The sequence below is a fragment of the Oncorhynchus gorbuscha genome, linkage group LG10, assembly GCF_021184085.1.
Source record: "Oncorhynchus gorbuscha isolate QuinsamMale2020 ecotype Even-year linkage group LG10, OgorEven_v1.0, whole genome shotgun sequence".
NCBI classification, from domain to species: domain Eukaryota; kingdom Metazoa; phylum Chordata; class Actinopteri; order Salmoniformes; family Salmonidae; genus Oncorhynchus; species Oncorhynchus gorbuscha.
In genome coordinates this window covers 44,959,616-44,984,490 of record NC_060182.1, presented here as the reverse complement: position 1 = coordinate 44,984,490, position 24,875 = coordinate 44,959,616, and the positions used below count along the sequence as shown (strand labels likewise).

Here is a 24,875-nt window from a genome sequence, read left to right as displayed (position 1 = left end):
GACGAAGGATATAACAGATCTGGAAAGATTATTGAAGGAGTATTGTCTAAGATCCCTCCAAATATGTTTTCCAATCTCTTCAAATATTTTAGAAGAAGGTTTTTGGATGTTATTCTCACAAGCGGAGTGTGCTGGAGAATCGAAACATAGGATTCAATCATTTTTACCCCTACCTTTAAAAAAAATAAGTATTTCTTATTAAACTAAATCTCGTTCTCTGAGCATGCAATAATAGAGAAGTATTTGTATTATTTATTTTATAGTATTTTTTTGCTCATCTTTATAAGGGGACTCCACTGTATGTTGAAAGAGGATATGTTATTCCTCCCTGCCCCTCATTCACTGCCAGTCAGACTTTGACATTTTGATGTCTATATAGTATCAGAAAAGGCAGATTCTGCAGTTTCCAAATCCCCTATCATTGCCAAACAACTCTTAAAAATAAGCCCATTAAACACGATTTCAAAATAAAACCTTTTGACAGAATTACCACCATTCCATGCACTCCCCACGTGAGCACTTGCAACACTCAGAGCACAGTAATGTATTTAAACTCAAAATATGCCACTCTGATCTTTTGAAATGCTTAATGTTCCTTAAGACATGCCTAAACAAATGCATAATGGATGATCTTTGTCATGGTGTTAGATTTGAGGTGTGTTTGTGATTTTTCATTTGTGTATATATAGCCTACAGTTACATAAAACATATTTTTTAAACCTCCCGCTTTGGGCTGGATGTGTCAATGTGTAGTTCATGCATGCGTAATTTATGAGCAGAATTTTACCTCAATTAGCCATGAAATCCATAGTTTGAAGCAACTGTTTTTCTGGAACCTATTCTGCACCATTTTACCTACATTTTCCCCCAGTTAGGCCAGCCTAGCAATTCGAGTTCAACCAATGAGTTTCAGCAGCTCACCGTATGAGTGACAGCTACAGTAACAAGATGCACCCACAGCAGAGAGAGAGAGAGGGAGAGAAATGACGTGGTGCACAGTGCACATATTTCACAGAGTACGCAATTTTCAGGGACCACTTTTGGCTCGGGCACTACTTTCTGAGCTACTGGCTATAAAGTATACAAAAGTATACTAATAAAATGCTGTTGTGTTGAAATACATTTTATTTCATATTTTGTTACCTTCATAAACAACCAAAGCATTATTATTGTGATTAAATGTATTTATTAGACTGCTAGAATGTTAACATCAAAAAAGACGTTTCATTTGCTTAGAACCGAGGTATCGAGGACCGGCATTTTAAGTGTTAAAAAAAGTGTGACTTTGAGAGCGAAAACCTGACAAAACTGGGGGAGATCTGAAACCTGAACAGCCCACCCCTCCTTTCCCTTTCACGGACCTTTCTACCACTGATAAAATACATTCTTGTGGAAACACTTGTGTGTATGCATTCATGCACACACTCCCGGGCATGTTTGTGAAAGAGTCCTGTGTGTGTGTGTCCATGCATGTGTGCGTAGGTGACAGAGAATGTATTATTTGAAAAGTGGACTATACATTTGAAAAGTGGACTATACTTAACTGCTATTCAATACTCCACATTTGTACACTTCATTCCCTTACTAATGGTAGCATTTTTCCTCTTTCTAACCACTGCACTCAGAATCACTACCCTTCTCCCTAATGTGTGCACTCATTCACTCCCCCTAAAGGAGTGAAAAGGAACAGACTTGTCATACAAACCAGATGATGCACTCTAATTCTCTACCCTACCCCTGAGGTGTGCACTCCACTTGTTCACTCCCCCTCATGGATTGAAATAAAACTGACTGATGTACTGTACGTATGAAATATGGCGAAATCTGTCTCCTGCTTACAGCGATGTGTATCTCTCTTTCAGAATGTCTAGAAGGCTTCTATGGGTCAGACTGCCTGCATCACTGCCTGTGTCAGAATGGTGGTGTGTGTGATCGTTTCTCCGGGGGATGCTCGTGCCCCAGCGGGTGGACCGGGGCGGCCTGCGAACTGGGTAAGTGATGGATCCACCAACAGGACCAAATGGGAAAGAAGGGGGGTTAGGAGATTTGCAATGCACTTAGGCCCTGTAACAAAGGTTAATGCAGTAACGCCGGATAACGTAGTACATTTTTACTGTATAGTGTCATAAAACTAGTTAATGTAATAACTTGACAGAGAACTTGACAGAGAACTTAGCCCCAGTGTTTGACAACTTAATGTAATAACTTGCCTGAGAACTTGACAGAGAACTTAGCCCCAGTGTTTGACAACTTAATGTAATGACTTGACGGAGAACTTGACAGAGAACTTAGCCCCGGTGTTTGACAACTTAATGTAATAACTTGACGGAGAACTTGACAGAGAACTTAGCCCCAGTGTTTGACAACTTAATGTAATAACTTGACGGAGAACTTGACAGAGAACTTAGCCCCAGTGTTTGACAACTTAATGTAATAACTTGACGGAGAACTTGACAGAGAACTTAGCCCCAGTGTTTGACAACTTAATGTAATAACTTGACGGAGAACTTGACAGAGAACTTAGCCCCGGTGTTTGACAACTTAATGTAATAACTTGACGGAGAACTTGACAGAGATCTTAGCCCCGGTGTTTGACAACTTAATGTAATAAGTTGACGGAGAACTTGACAGAGAACTTAGCCCCGGTGTTTGACAACTTAATGTAATAACTTGACGGAGAACTTGTCAGTGAACTTAGCCCCGGTGTTTGACAACTTAATGTAATAAGTTGACGGAGAACTTGACAGAGATCTTAGCCCCAGTGTTTGACAACTTAATGTAATAACTTGATGGAGAACTTGACAGAGAACTTAGCCCCGGTGTTTGACAACTTAATGCAATAAGTTATGGCGTTACTGGTAGTTATCCAGTGGTTATTACGTTATCAGGTGAGTAACAACATTTGTTATAAATTATACAATAACTTTAACAGATCATGTAATAATATACCAAAATCACTGTCTTTATGATTCATTAAATTCATTTCAAGCATCATGGCTCTTCATGTCTTTGGGGCAGAAAAAAATTGTGTTGGGCAGGTGTTAATATGATTTGGTGTGGAAAAGTCAAGAGAGTCTGGCAACACTGAATAGCTTCTGTTGAGATATTCCTTAGATGAAAAGTGTACAAAAATCGAAACGGAATAACCTGGATTCAGGGTAAGGACTCTATTATCATTGTCTCAAGAGCATCAAATAGCTGCATAACAAAAAAACTATGTAGGCACAGAAGATGAATAATCTTGATAAAAGCGCCTTATTGTTCATAATTTTGCAATATGAGAGGACAAAGCTCAACACTTATTTGATTATGAAAATGACATTTGCCCATTTTATAAATAACTCTACCTACAAAAATGAAAGGCAGCTTTGCAGACAAAAAACATTTAACAAACTGCAAGGTGTAAAGGCTTTATATGCCGTACATAAAGTCTTCATACACACTAGATGCTTTTTATCAGTAAGATGAATTTGTCAGTAAATCTTTTGGTATTAGGGAACTACTTCTCATAGTCAGAGCAGTGGTAAGGCATCTATCCAGGTTGTATCCGCTGGTGTACTTTTGAATGATATTGTCCAGCAAATCTAGCTCCAAAATCAGAGCAGTGGTAAGGCTTCTCTCCTCTGTGTATTTGCTTGGGATGTTTTAAGACGCTCAATTGAGACTTCCCACAATCAGATTACTTCCCATAATCAGAGCAGGAATAGGGCTTCTCTCCAGAGTGTGTTTTCATGTGTCTTTCAAGATGTGATGAGAACTCCTCTCACAGTGTGGGCAGTGGGGAGACCTCTTAGGTTTGTGAATTTCCTGGTTTTGGTCTTTGGATGCAGAAGCTGGCTGAACTTTGTCAGAGGCGTAAGGTCGTTCTCCTGTGGGAATTAAAACAAAAGGATAAGCTGGAACAAGTGGCTAAGAATCAACTTATTTCACTGATTAATGAATAAAATCACATGTATAACATGAGATCATTCTACCTCTCAATTTGAAAAGAGAGAGACTAATTTGTGGAAAATGTTAACCTCCTCTTACAATGTGCTCTGACCGTGAAAAATCAAAAGTCCCAGTCTTCTCTTCATCATCTCCCCCTTTTAATGTTGACGTTCAAATCCAGTGTATAGCTGCATTCTTTCAGATTCACTGATGCCACCTCTGGATCCTGGACCTGAAGATGTCTCTCCTGTGTGAATGACATCAGAATAGCAAGTCAGTTGGTGCTATATACAAATCAATGCTTTTAAGTAAGCTGTACATGACAAAAGGGAGATCAATACCAATCATATGTTGTCATTTCTTACCATGTTCAGTTAGCTAAACAATAATTTCACAAGACTTGATACTGTTTGAGTAAACTCCAGACATCCATACACTGAATAATACAAACAGTAGCATTGACAATGTTGATGCCAAACCATGCAGGTCTCCATGCTGTGAAATAACATCTCACACAATTGGTCACCTTGACAATTAAACCTTTAGTCTGTCCTAAAACTATGCCATGGAGAATCCAGTAGATGATGGCGTTCTGGGTCACACAATGAGAGATGAAAACTTGAGAACATCAAACAACTTTAGATTAAACTTGCTCTTACCGTGGACCTCTTACCGTCCAATACTCCAATCTTTTGCTCATCCACTTCATCTTTAAATGTTCATATTTGAACCTGTTGTTTGACTGCAGAGGTTGCTTACATGTGTACTGATGTAGCACTCTCATGATTGCCTCTTGAGCACGACGTCTTCTTTCATCGCTCAAATTTGTCAAGACAGAGACGACATGTTGTTCAAAATGGTCACAATTCTGCTGCAATTCAGTTCTTTATGAAACGTCTAGTTCGTCAAACATGTTCTCCTGCAAGGCAGCTGAATCCATGACCTCGTCCTTCTGGCGTTTACTTTTGTGGCCTGAACGTTGCTCCTCTTCTTACTTTTTAATGATGACATTCAGCTCCAATGTTTTACTTCCAGGTTCACTGATGCCATCTCTGGAAACTGCTGTAAAGCCTACACAAAGGGCCCCATTGTCACAATCAGGACACATTGACGCTATAGGTCTGGGCTATGACTCAGTTCTCTTTATCTGCTTGCTCGAGCTAGATATAAAAGCCTCTAGATAGAATAAGTCCTAAATAGAAGTCTGAGTTCAACCTCCTGGTCTCCCTTGTGTGTGCCACTCTCCCTCCCATTGAACTGTATGAGTACATTTCAAAGAATAGCTACAATAAGTGCTGTGGCACTGCAGGTCAGTTCACAGTGCTTACAACCTTAGCATTTATATCAAAACATCTATTTATATAATAAATGGGTTAATTGATTTACCACTGGTTTCAGTGCCATTTAAGAATATAATGGCCTGGTTGTTGCCAGATAAGTCTGTTTCCTGCCTAATTTAGTGACTTTTTACAGAATTGGTCTTGCAAAATGGTGCTGGGTGGGATGTTAATTTGATTGGGAGGGTAAGAGTCAAGAAAATCTGGCTACACTGAATAGCTTCTGGTGACATTTTAAATGAAGAGGACCAAAACCAGGGGGAATTTCACACTGACTAAACTTGTTGCCCACGCTCCACAGGTCACCTAATGTTAAACTTTTCACTTTTAAACACTATATCCTTACATTAGCCTGAAATATGATGTGATCGAAGCCACAATCATTCTTCATATGTGTAGCATACTGTAAACACAATAGAACAAACAACATAATGCCCACTATTCAAACTATACAGAAGCTTCTCAACTATATTGCACATAATATTGCACTCTTAAGTAATACAACCACCCAATTGTTCTCACAATAGTGAAAGGCAACTTAGATTTTTTTCTAAACAAAGCTACAACTGAAAGTCTTCATATGCATTAGATGCTTCACAAATCATCACATTGAGAGTTGAGGTAAGGAGTTTTGCAAGTATGTTTTTTTGGTGAATTGTTAAGCTTTTATGAGAGAAACTCTTCCCGCAGTTAGAGCAGTGGCAAGACTTCTATCCAGTGTGCATCCGCAGGTGTACTTTTAACTGATCTTGTCTAGCAAATCTATGGCCACAATCACAGCAAAGGTAAGGCTTTGTGTCTTTGCTTGTAACGTTTTTAGGCTCAGAGAAACTACTACTCCAGTCAGAGCAGTGGTAAGGCATTTCTCCTGTGTGTACTGCTTTTGGATTTTTTTATTTTGTATAATCAGAGAAACTCTTTCCACAGTCAAAACAGTGGTAAGGCTTTTCTCCAGTGTGTTTACGCTGGTGTACTTTTAATTTATATTTTCTAGTAAATTCAGCACCACAATCAGAGCATTGTTAAGGCTCTTCTCTTGTGTGTATTCGCTTGTGGGTTTTAACACTTGAATTTAGTGAAACTTGTGCCACAATCAGAGCAGTGGTAAGGCCTCCCCCTGTGTGTGTTAGCTTGTGGCTTTTTAAGTCCATCAAATGAGAAACTCTTTCCACAATCAGAGCAGTAGTGAGGCTTCTCTCCAATCTGTATCTGCTGATGTACTGTTAACTTATATAATATATATAGTCTAGCATATCTAGCTCCACAATCAGGGGATTGATGAGGCTTTTCTCATGTGTATATTCACATGTTGTTTTTAAAGCTATACATTGTAGTGAAACTCTTCCCACATTCAGAGCAGTAGTAAGGATTCTGTGCTATGTGTGTTAATATGTGATTTTCTAAGTCAGTCAAATGAGAGGAACTCTTTCCAAAATTAGAGCAGTAGTAAGGCTCCCTTTAGTGTGTGTTTCCTCAAGGTGTGTTTGGAATGATTTGGGGTAACGCTTTTCACTAGTATGCTTTTGTTGGGGATTTTTAGTGGTAAGGCTTCTCTCCTGTGTGCACTGATGGTTAATCAGATAACTTGATGGCTTCAGGAAACTCTTCTCACAATGTGGGAAGTGGTGAGACCTCTTCCTGCAGTTTCTGTTTGGATGGAGAATTCTCTGACTTGGTCAGAGGAGTTAGGTTGCTGTCCTTTGTGTATGACAACAACAAAGAGCAGCTGAAACATGTGCCTAAGAATCAGAATCACTGACTAATGAATAAAATGTTTCACCCATCACAAATGTAGCGTGAGAAACATTTACTTTGTTATTTGATAAGGAGATGATAATGTATTGAACTACATGGTCTTACCATGAGAAACAAAATCCCCAGTCTTCTCTTTCACCTCGTCTTCATCTTTAATGATAACATTTTGACTGGGGTCTTCTAGCTTCACTTATGTCATCTCCGGATCCTGGACTTAAAGAAGTCTCTTCTGTGTGAATGACATCCGAATAGCAAGTCAGTTTGTGGTATAGATATCAGATCTTAATTTGACCCGTTCAGAACAGGAAAAATAATCCTGCAGCAACAGGAAATGTGAATAGTTATGTGGATAATAAGTAATGGACATGTTTGTAAGGGTTAATACATTATTCGTTAGGACAAATCACATCTGAAAGTGGAAGTGACAAACTTTAGAAGCCTTTTTAAACCTTGAATACAGTACAAGAAGAATTCTCACACAACAGTGTGATCAAATTAAAATCCTACACCTGTAAAACGTAGGATCAAATTATTTTCACTTACCAAATCACTTACCATAACATGGATTATTAGTTACTCACTCATTTCATAAAACAAAATATTGTCTGAGTAAACTCCAGAGAGCCATACACTGAATGAAACCTATATGGCATTGAGAATGTTGATGCCAAACCACTCGTCTCCATGCCATGAAATAACCTCTCTCACAGTGGGTAATTTCTCACGAACACCTTGACAATAAAACCTTGAGTCTGTCCTAAAACTAAGCCATGGAGAATCCAGTCGATGACGGGGTTCTGGGTGCCGAGGTTACACAATGAGAGATGATAACTTGAGAACACCAAACAACTTTAGATAAAACCTGCTCTTACGATGTTCCAATCGTTTCATCTTCCTCTTCATTTGTAATGTTGACATTGACTGTATAGATTTGCTTTCGCTGTATTGCTTACACGTGTATGGATGGAGCATGCGCATCCTCGTAATTTCCTCTTGTGCACAACATCTTCTTTCATCTCTCAAAGTTTTCAATATAGGCTATATTTCAACTAACTTAATTAATGCAATGGTAAATCTTAGCGCTGGCGGTAGGGCTATAGGTCCAGGGGTGTGTCAGAAATATTGGGAATTATTGGCAGAGTAGCAGGCGGTGACTCGAAAGGGGTGGGTTTTTGATAAATAAAACATTTGGAGGTTTGACCGCTCGCTGGCCAATCAGAACGTGCTCCATGGCTAGATATGTGGTTGTTTCTAGTGTTGTATTTATCTTTTTTTATGTATTGCGTTTGCATTGTCATCAACTGCAATTTGAATGTTAGTCCATTATAGCCTAGTTTGTTAAATAGCCTACAGAAACAAAATAACTAAATGTGGGCCTATCCCATTTTTGCTAAATACATTGAACATGTTTGCAGTCCACATTGTTCTAAATAATTGCATGGCTTCAATATGGAAATATATTGTTAACAAACAATGATGGTGTTATGCAGGTGAATAAACTTGGCGAAAACAGAGTCTTTAATCCAGTTTGAAATAGCCTCCTAGACAAATGCGGTAAATAAAGCATAAAAACAATTTTATTTGATAAGAACTGAAAATAATAAACTACATTAACTGTTGAGGCCTAAAGAGAGTGAATATTTGTACATGAACAAATACAAGGATCCAATCAAAACAAGGGGAGAAATAGGGACTCTAATCAGGGGAAAAATAGGGAACAGGTGTGGGAAGACTAAATGATTGATTTAAATAAAGCTTACAGGCGGAACCTAATTGCTAAAAAAAGACCAGCAGGGGGAAAACGATAATAAGGAAAAGCAAAATGGTTATAAGACAAAACATACACACTTTTCACAGATGCTGGACAAAGATCCAATATAAAGAGAATATCCACTGCTCGGGAGGGGGGAGGGAAGACGAACGGGGGTGCGAAGAAAGGGCTTGACAATGGAAGACAGGCTGGACGCGACGAAGATGCCCGAATGTTTTATAAACACAATGGAACCATGGGATACAGATTGCGGACCCACTGGGTCAACACGTTGAATCAACGTTGTTTCCATTTCATTTCAATGAAATTACATTGAACCAATGCAGAATCCAGATGTTGACAAATTGACGCTGGACTCGGCAAGCTGGGATGAGAACAGAGGAGGCCAGTGGGTTCTGAAACGGAGATAACCCGGTTCCAGAAATGTGAGCAGATTCTGCCCAGGGGAGCTGTTTCAAGACGCAGGGTTTCTTGCAATCGTCTGATTGGCCCTCTCTTGACCGTGAGACTGGGGATGAAACCCGGAAGAGAGACTGACGGACGCACCAATCAAACGACAGAACTCCCTCCAAAACTGTGACGTGAATTGCGGACCTCTGTCTGAAAGCGTCTAACGGGAGGCCATGAATTCTGAATCATTCTATGATGATTTGTGAATCCTCCTTAGCGGAAGGAAGTTTACGAGAGGAATGAAACCTTAGAGAATTTCTAAAAGTCTTCCCGGCAGATCAGAAGTCTGCGATGTGAGACCATGGTCGAGAAAATTGACATGAAAGGAAAGTTACTGCAACTAATTGCGCAGTTGAACCAGCGTGTGTTCCTGAGTAAAGCCGAATAGAAGCAAAGTGCCTCGAACACCGGGATGACCAGCTAATTGGCAGAGAGCCCACTGAAGAACAGATGGAAACAGGAACGAAAAGAAGGTTTCCACATTGTGTTATGCAGACTTATTCTAAAATTCCCCAGACTGTCAAACAACAATAAGGAAGAATCCCTCGGGATCAGTAGAAGCCACAGAAGAACTAAAAAGACGGGATAAGGCATCAGGCTTGGTGTTCTTGCTACCCGGATAATGACACAAACTCGAAAACAGGTTTTTTGAAATATTTGCAAATTATTCAGAACGGATGTACTCAAGGTTCTTAAAAACAGAAATACACTTCGCCATTTTACGGATAGCAGTTATTTACCCACATCATAGTTGCGTTCAGATGGCGACAGGCGATGAGAAAAATAAGCGCAAGGATGAACCTTATTCAGACTGGAAGCGCTGGGATAGAATGGCTCCCACGCCTACCTCTGAAGGCCAACCTCGACAATGAATTGTCTAGTGACGTCAGGAGTAACGAGGATAGGAGCGGACGTAAAACGTTCTTTTAGAAGATCAAAAGCTCCCTGGGCGGAACTGGACCACTTAAAACACCTTGACAGAAGTAAGATGAGAGGGGCAGCAATTGACCGAAATTACGAATGATTTGATAGAAATTAGCAAACTAGAAACCTGTCGACACGTGATGGAAGGCCACTCACTGACAGTTGAATCCATCTGAATGCCTTCAGTGGAAATAACGGAACCGAGAAAAGTAACGGAGGAGACATGAAAAGAGCACTTCTCAGCCTTCACGTAGAGACTAAAAGGCGCTGGAGAACACGGAACGTGCTGAACATGAATCTCGAGTGACGGTGAAAAATCAGGATATCGTCAAGGTAGACAAAAACAAAGATGTTCAGCATGTCTCTCAGAACATCATTAACTAATGCCTGAAAACAGCTGAGACCAAACGGCAGAACCCGGTACTCAAAATGCCCTAACGGAGTGGCTTCCTGATCGCACGAGATTCGTTACGAAGGTTTTAGTAAAGCACCTTTCCCTTATCTCGAAGGCTGATGACATTTTATTCTTAACCGTTTGTATTCAGCCTCGATTCACTTACCGTCCTTTTTTTAACAAAAAAAACCCCCGCCCCGGCCGGAGAGGAAGAAGGCACTATGGTACAAGAGACACAGACAAATAATTCGAGAGCCTTACGTTCGGGAGCCGACAGAGAGTATAGTCTACCCCGAGGAGGAGTGGTCCCCGGAAGGAGATCAATACTACAATCATACGACCGGTGAGGAGGAAGGGAGTTGGCTCGGGACCGACTGAAGACCGTGCGCAGATCATGATATTCCTCCGGCACTCCTGTCAAATCGCCAGGTTCCTCCTGAGAAGTGGGGACAGAAGAAATGGGAGGGATGGCAGACATTAAACACTTCACATGACAAGAAACGTTCCAGGATAGGATAGAATTACTAGACCAATTAATAGAAGGATTATGACATACTAGCCAGGGATGACCCAAAACAACAGGTGTAAAAGGTGAACGAAAAATCAAAAAGAAATAGTCTCACTGTGGTTACCAGATACTTGAGGGTTAAATTTCTCAAATCTGATACTGGGAAGATGACACCATCTAAGGCAAATGGGCATTTGTTAACTGTCTGAAAGGAATGTCATGTTTCCGAGCCCACATGAAACAACCCTCAGCCCCAGAGTCTATCAAGGCACTGCATGTAGCACCCAAACCGGTCCAGCGTAGATGGAACATAGTAGTACAGGATCTAGATGGAGAGACCTGAGTATTCACCAGTAGCCCTCCGCTTACTGATGAGCTCTGGCTTTTACTGGACATGAATTGACAAAATGTCCATCAAATCCGCAATAGAGGCACAGGCGGTTGGTGATCCTCCGTTCCCTCTCCTTAAGATAGAAGCTCATTCAGTCTCTGATTTAGGGGAATAGGAACAGCTGGGATGAACGATAGAGAGAAGAGAGAGAGAGAGGGAGAGATATCTGATGCAGATCACGCTGCAAGTCCTGCCTCTCCCATCTCCTCATTGGTTTATAGAAGCAGGTACCCACGTGCCATCTCCTCATTGGTTATATCCATGTGGGTGATTGAAAGACGAACTGTGTTGCCGGTTGTCGTGGTAATACTACGAAGTTCAGATGCCAATCACCATATAAGTTCAAAGATTACACAACATGTTTCTGCTCAGTTCCCTAATCACCCCGTTCACTCTGTCCAATTTGAAATATAGTTGAGTAGTGGAGACCAGAGTCTGTCAAACTTGGGCTGTCTCTTGCGGAGGTCGTCATAAGTGAGCTTTTCAAGAGGAAGAAAGTTAGCAATATTGTATTAGTATTAGAAGCCCACAATAGAATAATATATTTCTTAACAAAGTATGTGATAGTCATAAACACATTTTCTCTGTCAGGCTCAAGAACAAAGTCATGTTGGGCATTAAGAAGATAGATACACAGGGTCATATTAAACTATACATCTAGTATTTCCTGTGCAGCAGTAATGTATAGATTGCCAAAATCTTTCTACAACTCCAAAATACATGCATATAGGTTTCACTTTCATAGGTACAAATTTTACAGTAAGGAGAAACGTCTGTATTCATTCTATGGAGTCTCACTGGGGTGTAATAAAATGTGTACAACAATTTGTAATTAGATTCTTTCATTTTTACATGAGTAGAGGAGCAGTATACCCTGTTGCAAAAATCCGACCATAACTCATCACTGATAGTCAGACCGAGGTCCTTTTTTCAAATTAGTAAAGGAGGAGCCCCTTTTCTCAGAAAGGAGTCTATAGATATGAGATTTAGCCTTTGATGGATTGTGCTGTAGCAAGAAGGGTCTCAACTGCATTCAGCTGAGCTCTAAACCTCCCCTTGGAAGTAAATTAGGAAATGACATGTCTAATTTGAAGATATTTGACAAAATTGGATCTTGGCACATTGAATTCACTGCAGAGCTCTTGAAAGGATTTCAGTGTTGTGGTTTTCTGATGAAACATGTCTGAAAAGGTCCTGATCTCTAGAGGATGCCAAAGATGAAAGTTGGCATCACTCGGGGCTTTTGACAATTCTGGGTTGCATACTATAGGCAAGTGAAAGCAATTTCTTACCGTCCCTCCATGCTAGTAGGGTGCTGTAAATCACAAAGGTTTTGGCTATGTTGCCCACTTCACTAAAGTTATTAATGAATATAATTGAGCTTAGGGGCAATGAACCATAGGATTGGGCTTCTATCTGAGTCCACATTGAGTCTTGTCTGTCTGTGATCCATGTTAGCATGTTGCGGATTTGGGCAGACCAGTAGTACAATTGAAGGGAGGGAAGGGCAAGAACACCCTTAGATTCAGGTTTCGATAGAGGGGAGAACTTGATCCTAGGTTTTTTATTGCCCCATATACATTTGGTGATGCTTTGATTAGTCGTATTGAAAAAGGAAACTGGAAGATTGCGTGGGAGCATCTGAAATAAATAGTTCAATCTAGGGAGGATTTTCATACGGATAACATTAATTCTTCCTACTACGCTAATTGGGGGGGAGATCCAGGTTTGGAGATCGTTCTTGATTCGATCCAGGAGTGGTAGATAATTTTCCTTGAAAAGTCTATTCAGATCTGGTGTTACAAAGATCCCAAGGTATTGAAACCCCTGTGTCTTCCATTGGAACGGACAGAGTGTCTTCATAGAGCTGTTGCGTGTAAGATTGAGAGGGCAAACAGTGGATTTGTTCAAATGTATCTTATGTCCTTGCCGTACTGAGCAATTGAGTCTAAAATGGGAGGGATTTCTCAGGGTTGGATATGTAGAGCAAGACAAATAGAGCACGGGGACAGCGAACATCCTTGTCTTGTGCCATGTCACAAAGGGAATCTATCAGAATTCAGACCATTAGTAGTCACCATGGTATTTGGATGACAATATAGGGACTTCATCCATTTAATAAAGTTTGGGCCCATACTGAACTTTTTTAAGAATGAGAACAGAAAGCTCCACTCCATCCTGTCGGACACCTTCTCAGCATCCGGTGAAGCCAGCAGGACAAAGGTCTTCTGTGCGTTTACTTGATCTATAATATCAAAAAGACGGCGAATGTTATCAAAAAACTACTTGTCCAGTTTGGTCCGCTTTTATTATTTTGGGAAGAAGAGTGTTTAGACTTTTAGCAAGTAATTTGGTAATAATTTTTTGGTTGAAATCCAACAAGCTTATGGTCCGGAAGGACGAGCAACACTGTAATTGCGGGCTGTGTACATAGAGTCTGGGAGAGCTCAGTTTTTGCAAACAATCAACCAGCCATTGGCATGAAAATAGGGCTAAACTGGGGCCAAAAAGCTTTGTAGAACTCTCTGGGAAATCCTTCTGGGCCTGGGGACTTGTTAGGAATGGAGTTATGCATCCGTATGTTTTCTCTCAGAAGTATATAGTTTGCAGTAAAAATCATGAAAGTTACATTTATCTTATTTGGATCATATGTGACCTCGTCATCTGCTGTTCGGAGAGCCATGATTTTACGCTCTGACTGCTCTCTCAATCTACTGGGCCTATTGCTATACGTGTGGTATTTCTGTTTTGTAAATACAACTTTTTTTAATCTCCCGAGTATAGAGCAAGTTCAGTTTGGCTTTGGCTGCTTTAAGTTGACTCCAGGAGGCGCTGTCTGTGGATTGTACTTTTTCACAGCGTTACAGCTCCCTCTCAAGATCTAATCTGTGTGCTTCCATTGCATTTTTGTTAGAGGAAGCATATGCAATTAGATGACCTCTTAGTGTGGCTTTGGCAGTGTCCCACATTGTGGCTGGAGAAACAGGAGAATCTTTGTTGTCTTGCGTGTAGTTGTCTATCCATGTAGTAACCAATGTATGGAAAGCTTTGTTTGATAACATGGACGTGTTAAATTTTCAGCTCTTTGACCTCGGGATGGTCAAAGTGGAGGTGGACAAAGGTGATCTGAAAGTGCTATGGGGTCCGACTGTAAAATTGTAATCTATTCAAGATGGACATTAGAGTAGTATGTATAGTCCATAGATGAGATATTAGTCTCTCTCCAGATATCTATCAGTCCCATCTCTTTAGTAAGAGTTCAACATCAGATATAGGGTTTGTTGTGGGGGCTTTAGATGATTTGTCCAGGGTTTTCCAGCCACCACTCCAAAGGAAACACGATGCTCATTGAACAGGGTGATCATTTTTGACATGAAAGCAGGAGTATCTGTGTTAGGGGCTTACAGTTGAAGTTGGACGTTTACATACACCTTAGCCAAATACATTTAAACTCAGTTTTTCACAATTCCTGACATTTAATCCTAGTAAAAATTCCCTGTCTTAGGTCAGTTAGGATCATCACTTTATTTTAAGAATGTGAAATGTCAGAAAAATAGTAGAGAGAATGATTTATTTCAGCTTTTATTTCTTTCATCACATTCCCAGTGGGTCAGAAATTTACATACACCCAATTAATTTTTGGTAGCATTGCCTTTAAATTGTTTATAACTATTTCAACCATTTCAGGTAACCTTCCACAAGCATCCCACAATAAGTTGTGTGCATTTTGGCCCATTCCTCCTGATAAAGCTGGTGTAACTGAGTCAGGTTTTTAGGCCTCCTTGTTCGCACACACTTTTTTAGTTCTGCCCACAAATTTTCTATGGGATTGAGGTCAGGGCTTTGTGATGGCCATTCCAATAACTTGACTTTGTTGTCCTTAAGCCATTTTGCCACAACTTCAGAAGTATGCTTGGGGTCATTGTCCATTTGGAAGACACATTTGCGACCAAGCTTTAACTTCCTGACTGATGTCTTAAGATGTTGCTTCAATATATCCACATAATTTTCACGCCTCATGATGCCATCTATTTTAGGAAGTGCACCAGTCCCTCCTGCAGCAAGGCACCAACACAACATGATGCTGCCACCCCGGTGCTTCAAGGTTGGGATGGTGTTCTTCGGCTTGCAAGCCTCCCCTGACCCCTCTGGTCATTATGGGCAAACAGTTATATTTTTGTTTCATCAGACCAGAGGACATTTCTCCAAAATGTACAATCTTTGTCCCCATGTGCAATTACAAAACGTACTCTGGCTTTTTTCTGCTGATTTTGGAACAGTGGTTTCTTCCTTGCTGAGCGGCCTTTCATGATTTGTCGATATAGAACTAGTTTTACTGTGGATATAGATACTTTTGTATTTCTTTCCTCCAGCATCTTCAAAGGGTCCTTTGTTGTTGTTCTGGGATTGATTTGCACTTTTTTTTATTTGCACATCTCTAGGAGACAGAATGGGTCTCCTTCCTGTGTGGTATGACGGCTGCGTGGTCCCATGGTGTTAATACTTGCATACTATTGTTTGTACAGATGAATGTGGTACCTTCAGGCATTTGGAAATTGCTCCCAATGATGAACCAGACTTGTGGATGTCTACAATTTTCTTAGGTCTTGGATATTACCATGATGTCAAGCAAAGAGGCACTGCGTTTGAAGGTAGGCCTTGAAATACATCCACAGGTAAACCTCCAATTGACTCAAATGATGTCAACTAGCCTTTCAGAAGCTTCTAAAGCCATGACATTTTCTGGAATTTTCCAAGCTGTTTAAAGGCACAGTCAACTTAGTGTATGTAAACGTCTGACCCACTGGAATTGTGATACAGTGAATTACAAGTGAAATAATCTGTCTGTAAAAAATTGTTGGAAACATTACTTGTGTCATGCACAAAGTAGATGTCCTAACCGGATTGCCAAAACTATAGTTTGTTAACAAGAAATGTGTGGAGTGGTTAAAAAGAGTTGTAATGACTCCAACCTCAGTGTATGTAAACTTCCAACTTCAACTGTATTTAAGATGGTAATTGGTTGCCCACACAGTGACCCAGTTCTCAGAATAAATCTCCTCTCTGGATCAGATGTTTTTGTTAATTATCAATGCTTATTTATAAGTATGGCTGTGCCTCTACTGTTTGATTTGAAAGACAGGAAATAAACCTTTTCACCCAAGCTCTGCAGAGTATATCATGTTCGGCATCACAGAGGTGTGTCTCTTCTAATAGCACAATGTCTGCTTTTCCCTTTTTAAGAGTACATAGTATCTTTTTCCATTTGACTGCATGACCTAGACCATGGCAGTTCCATGTCAATAGATTTAAGGTACTAGTTAAAGTCATCGGACAGTAATCAAACTCTAGTGCAAGTCATCTCTGGGTATAGGTGGATAATAGTTACAGCTGTGATCACATAAAATACAAGTAAATGGTGTACATAAAAGAACATCCTCTGAACATCCCAGCCGAGTTCCCAAACAACTCAACAGATCCTGTTGGATCTACTAACCCCACGCTCAGTCTCAATTCTGTGTTCTGAAAAATGGCTCACCCTGCACTATCAGCTCCAATGTAAATAGCATGAATAAGTCTACCTCTGATAAGCTTCCCAGTAAAACCATTAAAAACAATCAAGCAACCCAGAAAAGTGCTAAAAATAGCCCATATTAACATATATAGCCTAAGAAACAAGGTCCATGAAGTCAATAACTTGCTTGTAACAGATGACATTCATTTTCTCACTATCTCTGAAACTCACTTAGATAATACCTTTGATGATACAATGGTAGCAATACATGGTTATAACATCTACAGAAAAGACAGAAATGCCAACAGGGTGGTGTTGCGGTCTATATTAAGAACCACATTCCTGTAAAGCTTAGAGATGATCTAATGTGAAATACTGTTGAAGTAATATGGCTACAGGTTCATCTGCCTCACCTAAAGACCATTATTGTGGGAAGCTGCTATAGGCTACCAAGTGCTAACAGTCAGTATCTAGATAAGATGTGTGAAATGCTTGATAATGTATGTGATATCAACAGAAAAGTCTATTTTCTGGGTGATTTTAAATATTGACTGACTATCATCAAGCTGTACACTCAATAATTTTTTAAAACTGTAACCAATGCCTGCTACCTGGATCAGGTTGCCAGTAAATCTACCAGGGTAGTTACAAACAGGACAGGAATTAAATAATCAACATGTATTGATCACATCTTTACTAACACTGCAGATATTTGATTTAAAACGGTATCCAAATCCATCGGAGTTAGTGATCACAACATACTAGCCATGTCTAGGAAAACCAAAGTTCCAAAGGCTGGGTCTAATATAGTGTATAAGAGGTCATACAAGACGTTTTGAAGTGATTCATATGTTGATGATGTAAAGAATATTTGCTGGTCTGTGGTGTGTAGTGAGGAGCAACCAGCACTGCACTTATTTATGAAATGCCTCATTCCAGTTACTAATAAGTACCCACCCATAAAGAAAATGACTGTAAAAACTGTTCAATTCCCTTTGATTGATGAGGCAAAATTTAAAAATTGTATGGTTTAGAGGGATGAGGCAAAAGGTATGGCAATTAAGTCTGGCAGCCCAACTGATTGGCAAACGTACTGCAAATTAAGGAATCAGTTGACTAAACTAAATAAAATGTAAAAAATGAACTACACTATGAAACAAAGATAAATTATATACAGAATGATAGTAAAAAGCTTTGGGTCACCTTAAATGAAATTTTGGGAAATTAAGCCAACTCGGCTCCTCGAATCTACAAGCATTTCGCTACACTCGCATTAACATCTGCTAACCATGTGTATGTGACAAATAAAATTTGATTTGATTGATTTGAATCAGAGGGCTCATTCATCACAAAGACGACTGATATTGTAAACTATTTTTAATGACTTTTTAATTGGCAAGGTAAGAAAACTTAGGGATGATATGCTAGCAACAAATGCTGACACTACACATCCAAGAATATCAGACCAAATTATGAAAGACAAGATTTGTACTTTTGAATTCCGTAAGTCAGTGTAGAAGAGGTGAAAAAATTATTGTTGTCTATCAACAATGACAAGCCACCGGGGTCTGACAATCTGAATGGATAATTACTGAGGATAATAGCAGACGAGAATTGCCAGAGCTATTTTCCACGGCTGTCGGGTGGAGATTATCAATTTAAGCCTGAACTAGAGGCAGCAGTTGAAACTGGAGCAGGAGCATGGCCCCTCAGGTCTGGAGGGAAGCTAAAGTCATTCCACTACCCAAGATAGTAAAGCCCCATTTTACAGGCTCAAACAGCCTGTTACCAACACTTAGTAAACTTCTGGAAAAAATTGTTTGACCAGATACAATGCTATTTCACAATAAACAAACTGACAACAGAATTTCAGCATGCTTATAGGGAAGGACACTCAACAAGCACAGCACTTACACAAATGACTGATGACACAATGATTGTGTGGGCTGTCTTGTTAAACTTCATTGCAGCTTTTGACATTATCGATCATAGTCTGCTGCTGGAAAAACGTATGTGTTATGGCTTTATACCCGAAAATAAAAGAGAGCCGCACACTCTAGGAGCTCAGATGCAAAAATGTAATACCAACGTTTCGACAGCCAAGCTGTCTTCATCATGGCTTTATACCCCCTCTATAATGTGGATAAAGATTTACTTGTCTTACAGAACAGAGGGTGTTCTTTAATGGAAGCCTCTCAAATATAATCCAGTTAGTATCAGGAATTCCCCAGGGTAGCTGTTTAGGCCCCTTTATTTTTTCTATTTTTACTAACGACATGCCACTGACTTTGATTAAAGACAGAGTATCTATGTATGCGGATGACTCAACACTATACATGTCAGCTACTACAGCAACTGAAATGACTACAACACTCAACAAAGAGCTGCAGTTAATTTCAGAGTGGGTGGCAAGGAATATGTTAGCCCTAAATATTTCTAAAACTAAAAGCATTGTCTTTGGATGAAAAAACACTCACTAAACCCTAAACCTCAACTAAATCTTGTAGTAAATAATGTGGAAATTGAGAAGTTGAGATGACTAAACTGCTTGGAGTAAACCTAGATTGTAAACTGTCATGGACAAAACATATTGATGCAGTAGTAGCTAAGATGGGGAGAAGTCTGTCTATAATAAAGCAATGCTCTGCCTTCTTAACAACACTATCAACAAGGCAGGTCCTACAGGCCCTAGTTGTGTCACACCTTGACTACTGTTCAGTCGTGTGGTCAGGTGCCACAAAAAAGGACTTAGGAAAATTGCAATTGGCTCAGAACAGGGCAGCACGGCTGGCCCTTGGATGTACACAGGGAGCTAATATTAACAATATGCATGTCAATCTCTCCTAGCTGAAAGTGGAGGAGAGATTGACTTCATAACTACTTTATTCATGAGAGGTATTGACATGTTGAATGCACCGAGCTGTCTGTCTAAACTACTGGCACACAGCTCAGACACTCATGCATACCCCACAAGACATGTCACAAGAGGTCTCTTCACAGTCCCCAAGTCCAGAACAGACTATGGGAGGCACACAGTACTGCATAGAGCCATGACTACATGGAACTCTATTCCACATCAAGTAACTGATGCAAGCAGTAAAATTTGATTTAAAAAACAGATTTAGAAAAATGTATGGAACAGCGGGGATTGTGAAGCAACACATACATTGGCACACACACACACACACACACACACACACACACACACACACACACACACACACACACACACACACACACACACACACACACACACACACACACACACACACACACACACACACACACACACACACACACACACACACACACACACACACACACACACACACACACGATAACGTTCGCACTATACATACACTTGGATTTAGTACTGTAGGTATGTGGTAGTGGTGGAGTAGAGGCCTGAGGGCACACAGTGTGTTGTGAAATCTGTGAATGTATTGTAATGTTTTTTAAATTGTATAAACTGCCTTAATTTCGCTGGACCTCAGGAAGAGTAGCTGCTGCTTTAAATACAAATACAAACATGATTAAACATCTCTGGAGAGACCTGAAAATAGCTGTGCAGCAACACTCCCCATCCAACCTGACAGAGCTTGAGAGGATCTGCAGAGAAGAATGGGAGAAACTCCCCAAATACAGGTGTGCCAAGCTTCTAGCCTCATACCCAAGAAGACTCGAGGCTGTAATCGCTGCCAAAGGTGCTTCAACAAAGTACAGAGTAAAGGGTCTGAATACTTATGGAAATATGATACTTCCATTTTTATTTTTTTAAATAAATTAGCAAACATTTCTAAAAACCTCTTTTTGCTTTTACATTATAGGATATTGTGTGTAGTTTGATGAGGGATTTAAAAAAATCAATTTAAGAATAAAGCTGTAACGTAACAAAATGTGGAAAAAGTCAAGTGGTCTGAATACTTTCCAAAGGCAATTGTTACAGGATAATAAGTTCTAAATACAATGGTCACCAACATCATCTCATCTCTCATTTATTGAGGGGCATATGGACAGATGTAACCTACGCAGAGTGGATTTTACGCACAACCAAAATGGGAGCTGGCTAAAATAAGAAATAAAATAAACCCCCAAAAATAAACCACTACTAGGCCTACACAAAATGGGATGTCTGCTCACTGTTTTGCTGCTCCCAAACGTAATCTTTTAATAAAGCTTTGGTGATTAAGATGTATTTCAAAGCAGTCTCATGAATCAAACCCTTTAATGGTAGACATGGCTACTTGGTGAACGCATTGGGTAGGACAAGACAATTGCCTTCATTGAGGGAGGCTAAATGCTTGGTTTTTAATCAAATGAAACCAAATGGAGAGAAAAAACAAACATTTTTGTGTGTTTATTAATACGATGGTTACCGGCACAAAAAAAAACACATTTCCTGTCTTGTTCCATGAGAACAAGGCCACCGCGTTACAGCTGGATAGGTGTCGCTTCCACTCACAAAATCCATGCCATTACCAACCGTGTTACCAATAAGACCTGCTTTTCATTAGTCTTAGATCTCCTGATATGCATGAAATGGTCACTTTTGAGCTTGTTTTCAAGGACACACCTCAAATGTTGCCTGCCCCACACCTCAGCCCAATCAAACTAATATCAGATAGGAAATTGCTGAACCTTGCGCATGGGGGTAGAAAAACTGCCAGAGTGCAGATTTTTACAAGCTAAAATAGCAAACTAATGTTCGTTTGGCACTTGCACTACCTTAGAAAAATTGAGCTGTTAAGCTGTTATGGAGCCTTTTGGACATAGACTTGGTGCTCCGGTACCCCTTGTCGTGTGGTAGCAGAGAGAACAATCTATGACTTGGGTGACTAGTGGCCTACAGCAGGATGGCTTATATAATGTCTTAATATGCACTAGATGTTTCACAAATTGCCTCATTTAGAGCAACGGTAAGGCTTTTTACCAGTGTGTATTTGTTAGTGAACTTTTTACATTTTTAGGATTAGAGAAACTCTTCCTGCACTCTGAGCAGTGGTAAGGAGTCTCTCCTGTATACACTCTCTGATGAACTGTTATAAATATGAGCCGTTGAAGCCTTAGGTGTCTGTCCTGTGTGAATTCGATGCCTGTGATTTTTTTAACTTAGCCAATTGAGAGAATCTCGCGCCATGGTCAGAGCAGTGGTAAGGCTTCTCTCCAGTATTTTTTTTCACTGGTGTACTTTTAAATGAACTTGTCTAGCAAATCTATTTCCACAATCAGAGCAGTGGTAAGGATTATCTGCTGTGTATGTTAGCTTGTGATAATTAACGAACCCAATTGAGAGAAGCTCTTTCCACACTCAGAGCAGTGGGGAGGCTTCACTCCAGTGTGCACCCTCTGATGAGAGAACAGATTAATGGAAGTTGTGAAGCACTTCCCATAAACTGAGCAGGAGTAAAGCCAGTGTGTATTTGTTGGTGTACTCTTAAATGATATTGTCTAGCAAATCTACCTCCACAATCAGAGCAGGAGTAAGGCTTCTCTCCACTATGCATTTTCAAGTGTCCTCAAGATGCCATGGGAACTGGAAACTCTCACAGCAAATGCAGTGAGACCTCTTAGCGCTGTGAGCTGCTGTGTGTTGCTCTTTGGATGGAGAAGCCGCCTCCACTTTGTCAGAGGAGTTAAGTGGCTCTTCTGTGTGAATAACAACAGAAGAAAGAGCAGCTGAAACACGTGGCAAAAAATCAACTTATTTCATTCCTAAATGATTCAAACAGTTGCATCTATCGCACATCGTACGAGTAGCATGAGATAAATGTACCTCACTCATTGAATGGCAAGATAATACTTGTGTACTCCCTCATGTGTGTTCTTACCATGAGAAACTAAATTATCACTCTTCCCTTTCTCCTCCTCTTCATCACCTTCATCCTTTAATGATGACATTCAAGCCCAGTGTTTGACTGCAGTCTTCCAGCTTCTCTGATGCCACCTCTGGATCCTGGACCTGAAGATATCTCTCTCCTGTGTGAATGACATCTGAATAGCAAGTCAGTTGGTGTGATATACAAGTGCATTTACTGTAAGTGGGCTTTACATGACAAGGGAAGCGGGTTATTGGGGGAGGCAAAAGAGAGCGATCAGAAAAAAACATACGTTGTCATTTCTTCCCATCCCGATATGGTAATAAATGTAAACTACCGACTGCCATGCAGTGAATAAAACAAGTATTGGCTTCGAGAAAGTTGATGTCAAATCACAAGTCTGTGACAGGAAATAGGTTACCAGCTCACACAATGACAGGTGATATCTGGAGGAAGCCAAACTGCTCTAGATAAAACTGGTTCTTACCATGATCCAATCCTCCTATCTTCTCACTTTCCTCTTCATCTTTAATGTTGACATTCAGCCCCAGTTTTTGACTACAGAGGTTGTTTTCAGTGTATTGCTCAGACGTGTACCAATATAACAATCTCAACATTTCCTCTTGTGCGTGACATCTTCTTTCGACACTCAACATTTTCAAGAGAGAAGCTACATATTTTCCAAATTGGTCACAATGATCAGATGATTCATTTCTTTCTGAAAGGGACAATACGTCAAACATCTTCCTCTACAAGGCACCTGAATAAATGATCTTGTCCTCCCGGCGTCTGGTTTTGTGACACGGGGACTTGTCCATTTCTTCATCTTTGTTGACGACATCCAGTTCCAGTCTTGGATTGCAATTCTTCCAGATTTACTGATGCCATCTCTGGGTCCTGCTGTAGGCCTTCACACAGGGCTCCACTGTCACAACCAGGACACATTGACGCTATAGGTCTGGGCTCTGCGTGAAAGGAAAGCAGCAAGCTGGGTTTGTCCTCGCCGTCCTTAAATAAAGACCAAACATAAAATGAATGAATGTTGATTAAAGAGGTAGTAGGATTAAAAGGGATTGACTATTGTTGTGCTCTCATGCTATGCTGATTAGGTCATTGGGCATGAGGGACAGCCTATGTACACAACAAGCTGATATCGGTTGATGGAAGAAAGAATTTTAAAACTGGACACTAATGCAATAGTTGCATTCTAGTTCTAGCTCCTCAAACATAGCAAAAAAACAACAGTGTAACACAAATACAAAAGTTATTGAATAATTCACATGGAATGGGCCAAAATGGCACATCAAGATTTGCATATACTCTGCATTCACTTCAGTTGAGTGGTCTGGCGTTTGGACCTCACTTTCACATCCAATATCTATTGAGCATTTTGTTTAAAAATAAATGTAACAGTTCCATATCATGTGAGAAATAGGCCTACAGTAATACTAAATATCATAACATGTTCCAGATAACATTGCCAGTGTTGAATGAATGAATGAAACTCCGCTCAATATCCCCCAATCCCCAAAATATTAGCTATATTACCTGTACATTTTCCAATGAGCCATGGTCAGGATATGGTACAGCCTCTTCCCTCAGCCTAAGAGTTTTGTGCATTGCCCACCCTGCATTAGCAAAGCTTTCTTTGGTGAATTGAGCATGACAAAGGCGGCTATTATTGGAAAGGCCAGACATATCCCTCTGAACAAATTACAACCACCTTTGCAGATGCTCAGGACCTTTTTTCAGGAAGCGCAAAAGAGTTTGCTTCTGTGTCTGACATCCAGAGTTGATGCACTTCTTCCCTGGCATTTTTTAGGCTACTGAATTAACTGTGCTAGGGTACTCTGTGTTCTTGGAGAGAGGAACAGGGCAATGCAGGGAAAGGGGGGGGGGGGGGGGCTCAGGTGGACAGGTACAGTGCCTTCAGAAAGTATTCATACCCCTTGACTTATTCCACATTTAAATATTTTTTTTCCTCTCGCCCATCTACACACAATACCCCATAATGACAAAGTCATAACATGTTTTTAGACCATTTTTGCGGATTTATTGAGAATGAAATATAGAAATATCTCATT

General features: G+C 40.2%; 1 protein-coding gene across 2 annotated transcripts in view; it reads left to right on the top strand.

Moving 5' to 3' along the window:
* The window catches only part of LOC124045183 (multiple epidermal growth factor-like domains protein 6), a 181,720-nt gene that overhangs the window by 137,537 nt on the left and 19,308 nt on the right, over nucleotides 1–24,875 (top strand). For both annotated transcript variants that reach the window (XM_046364436.1, XM_046364435.1), the window contains one exon: nucleotides 1,863–1,991. In XM_046364436.1, coding sequence (XP_046220392.1) covers nucleotides 1,863–1,991 — 129 coding nt within the window. The remainder of the gene's footprint in view (nucleotides 1–1,862; nucleotides 1,992–24,875) is intronic.